The sequence below is a fragment of the Monomorium pharaonis genome, chromosome 10, assembly GCF_013373865.1.
Source record: "Monomorium pharaonis isolate MP-MQ-018 chromosome 10, ASM1337386v2, whole genome shotgun sequence".
Lineage (NCBI taxonomy): Eukaryota > Metazoa > Arthropoda > Insecta > Hymenoptera > Formicidae > Monomorium > Monomorium pharaonis.
Genome location: NC_050476.1, coordinates 12220828 through 12224908, shown reverse-complemented (window position 1 = coordinate 12224908; position 4081 = coordinate 12220828). Strand labels below are relative to the sequence as shown.

At 50.4% G+C, this 4081-nt stretch overlaps 1 protein-coding gene across 1 annotated transcript; it reads right to left on the bottom strand.

Moving 5' to 3' along the window:
* Positions 1–676: 676 nt before the first annotated feature.
* LOC118647494 lies at positions 677–1302 on the bottom strand. The gene is made up of 2 exons (XM_036292535.1): positions 1206–1302; positions 677–987 (listed from the first exon to the last, which is right to left on the bottom strand). Exons 1-2 carry the CDS (start codon positions 1300–1302, stop codon positions 677–679), a joined length of 408 nt encoding a protein of 135 aa, XP_036148428.1.
* Between the last annotated feature and the right edge of the window lie 2779 nt (positions 1303–4081).

Below are 4081 nucleotides of genomic sequence, written 5' to 3'. Positions count from 1 at the left end.
TTCGCGACTCGGCGAGGAGTTCGCTGGTTAACCCTTGAGAATGTTAAGCAGGGTGAGAGGACATTCGTGGAACAGGTGTTAAATAAAATGCACTGCGATTACATGTCACGTGGACTCATCGTGATGTCCGAGTCGTACCGTATATTTATCACAGATCTTAATTGATACACATTACACGCGGTTACTGTTTAATGAGCGCAAGAATGATGTCTGGATGAGAATAATGTCTTGATCACTTACACGGGAGAGATTATATTAATCTGTTACCGGTCGTGATGATGATGCCCGTGAGCCGGTATCACGCCGCGCCGGCGTGCGCATAGCGTGGTGAGCGTGAGTCTTTCAATGGTGATGTACCTGAGCGATAATTATGAGTCTCACTTAATTACTGTATGAGTCCTTCCGTTGAGCACTCTCTGAGCAGGTATTTGAAGATCCCACAAATAACTTGAGCACAAAACTACGTTAAAACGATCGCACGAAATACAACGTGAACCGCCGCCATAGAGCACAAGTGCCGAAGTGATTTTTGACGCTACGCACGCGCTAACGCGCATATCGCGGCGCTCCGTGATCTACCCGGACATTGATCGATAACTGCTGCCATCTGACGTGACAACGCAAGCTCAATACACACTGAAACCCGAACATTCCACCATCAGCTTGTTGATGATCCTTATTCTGCTGGTGATACTGGTGTCGTTGTGAGTGGATCTCCGATGAGAAAATGACCTGGGGTGAAAGCTGAGACGTCGTCTGAATCATCACTCAAAGGCTCAAGGGACCGTGAGTTGAGAATGGCCTCTATTTGAGTGAGCAACGTGGTGAGCTCTTCAAAGGTGGGCAGAGTCTCGCCGATGGTACGTCGCAAGTGATATTTAATTGATTTTACCACAGCTTCCCACCTTCCCTCTATGGGGGTTGTTGGTGAGTTGAATTCCCATCGAGTGCTATCTTGAGCATCTTGCTGACCCGTTCTTGAGAGCTCTGAACAAACAGTCGCTTAAGCGATGCATCTGCTCCGATGAAGGTAATTCCGCAATCCGAATAGAGAACGTGAGCAATGTCACGTCTGGATGAAAAACGTTGGTAGGCAGTAATGAATGCGTCAGACGAATAGTCACTGACTGCCTCTAGATGTACTGCAGATGTTGAGAAGCACACAAACACGCAAATCCAGCTCTTATGGCTTTTTGCGCTTCTACCTTTCCAGATTTTAATGATAAGTGGCCCGGCGTAATTCACCCCTGTGTGAGTAAATGGGTGCGACGGCGTGATCCTTGAGAGAGGTAGTTGACCCATCAATTGATGAGCACGGATCCCCCTTTGTCGAGCACATGCGACACACCGCAAGATGTATGATTTTACAGGAGCTCTCCCGCCGAGGATCCAAAAGTTCTGTCGGATATGTGCGAGCGTAAGTTGAGTACCTCCATGTAGAGTTCCTTGATAAGAGTGAGCGATGACCAGAGACGTTAAATGTGAGTAGCGAGGCAAAGTCGCAGAATGTTTGCCATTAGGTGAGAGAGATAAGTGAGCGAGTCGTCCATCGACTCAGATGATTTGTTGAGCGTCGATATATGCAGTCAATCGGCTGAATGCATGTGTCTTCGGTAACGGTGAATTCAACTGTAGAGCCTTGAGTTCGTACGAGAAGTATGCCGCTTGAGTTGCTTTGATCCACAAGAGTTTCGCTTTCTCCAAAGCCACGGTTGATATTTGTATAATTGGCGTTGAGTCGTGGGTCTTCTTCAACCGTGAGACAAATCTGAAACAGAGAGCTGTTATTCTCAATAATTTACTGAGAGTTGAATACCTGTAGATGACGTCCCAATGATAATCAGGTTTCAGTGCAGCTGCAATTAGTGAGACATCTGGACGCGCTTTAGTTGCACTCAACTCGTCATCGAGTGCAGGTTGTGACGGCCAAGAATCTGAATTGAGTATCCAAGGTGATCCCGTCCACCATAATGAGTGGCTTTGAAGTTGAGCAGTTGTGAGGGATGTGTCTCCAATGAGCATCTGGAGTAAATTCCTGTATTTGCGCCACCCTGTTTCTGACGAAGTCCTTCCAGCGTGATGCGTGTGATTTGATCCACGAGTGTTACGAGAAAGTCCGTCCACCGATGAGTAGCTGTTACGTTCACTTTTAGAGTGGCTTGAACGTACTTAACAAGTTGAGAGAGCAGCAGCGCTGCGGTGAATTCGAGTCTTGGGATTGAGAGCCGCTTGAGAGGTGCTACCTTTGTCCTTGAGCATACAAATGAAATTATGGCGCCATTTGAGTTGTGAACGGAGAGTTATACGACTGTAACCATTGCCAATTGAAAGGCATCAGAAAAGCCGTGGAGTTCTACTCCATGTAGAGCCGTTTTATGTATGAAACCACCGAGGTATTGAGAGCTTGGCCAAGCTTATGAGTTCTTCCTTGATAATGAGCTGGGATGGTAGTAGTTTATCCCATTGGAGTTTGTGCAGCCAAAGCTCTTGCAAGAGCATTTTAGCTTTGATCACTACTTGTGAAGCCCACCTAACACTGCCACACCGGCTCCGACATCAGCTCCGACGGCGCCATTCGGATCACGTCGACCAGCAATGGTGCGCCAAAGGACGGTACGCTCCCGCCAAGAACGGCTGTACGCCAAGGCGCCACCCGCCGCTGACAATGGGCGAAGCATACTGCTCGCCATGTTTGGGTCCACACTGTCGGATCACGACGACGACAAGAATGGCGACATAGCCGCCACGCCGCAGGGACGCGCAATGTCCGCACCGATGCCCGACATCGCGTCGTTGCACATTGCGGAGCCTGACGCCGCAGTCCCACCGGCACCAAGCGGAGGGACCACGCCAGCCGCACCACCACTAGCGACAATACCGGAGCCTGTGCCGCCGCTCTTCTCCACCGGGGACCAGCACGTCGCCGCATCGCCTCCACCACCGGCCAGGCCACTGTCCGCCGCTGCCGAGGCAACCTCAGCCGCGCTTACGCAGCCGCCGCTGCCAACATCGCCGCCGACACCGCCCGCAACAACCGGCTATTTTACCCGGCCGCAACCAACGCCGACGCTGACGCCACCGCCGACCGGGTACTTCACCTAGCCTCCACCAACGCCGCTGTCATCGTCACCCGCGCCAGCACCATCACCACCGTCACCGACCGGGCCGTCCGCCATCCCCGGCGATACCGCTTAGGAACCACTTGAGCGTACCACTCTTCTCTCAATACGCGGGAAATTACGCTTTAATTGACCAAATCACGAAAAGAATAAGCCTCACAGAAGACCGGGCGTCGGCGGCTCCGATATCCAGCTGCTCAGCCCTAAAATGGCAGAGGGAGAGGTTCGGCACGGGCGGATGGAATCGGGAAGGCGAGAGAACTATTGAAACAATATAAATTTAACAATAAAATTAACAAATGTATTTGACAGTAAATAATACAGGGTTAGACGGCTCTGTTAAGCGGCAAAGCTGCGCGCGTTACAAGCTGACGATCGCTTAAAATTACATGTCGCGAATACGGGATAATCAATGAACGGATGATTTTACGTACGCGGAAATTCTCCGACGGGTCTACGCTTTTATCCTGCGTCGTTGGTGGACGCCAAACTCCCGATGGGATAACAGTGTCGCCAAGGGCGATCGGGACGAACAGTAGCTCCGAGCCCACGCGATACGCGGCGGGCTTGTGTTCCTCCGCACGTTACAAGATCCCGCGTATGATATGCGCGATAATTCTTATGAACTTGCCAACGATACAAGACAATGAAAGGAAATCGGACGAAGCGCACTTAACCGAGATTCGCGATACCGATGCGACAAAGTAAATCAATATTCTACTAACCATAAATTATAAATGTGCGACAATTCACAGCGCGGTTAATGACTCGCAATACAACTACAGGACAAAATTACAATTGACTCGGCTGCGGATCGGGACACACATTATAACACGACACGAACAGCACGAGTGGCACCCGTTTGGCCACGTCAATATTGGCCACGGTCCCGATTGGCCACGTCAATATTGACCACGTCAATATTGGCCACGTCATTATTGACCACAATCCCAATTGACCAC

Coding starts and splice junctions, on each gene's coding strand:
- LOC118647494 (XM_036292535.1), bottom strand. CDS start 1,302: ATGGGTCAACTACCTCTCTCAAGGATCACGCCGTCGCACCCATTTACT. Junction 988..1,205: donor TATCATTAAAATCTGGAAAG/GTAGAAGCGCAA, acceptor CTGTTTGTTCAG/AGCTCTCAAGAACGGGTCAG.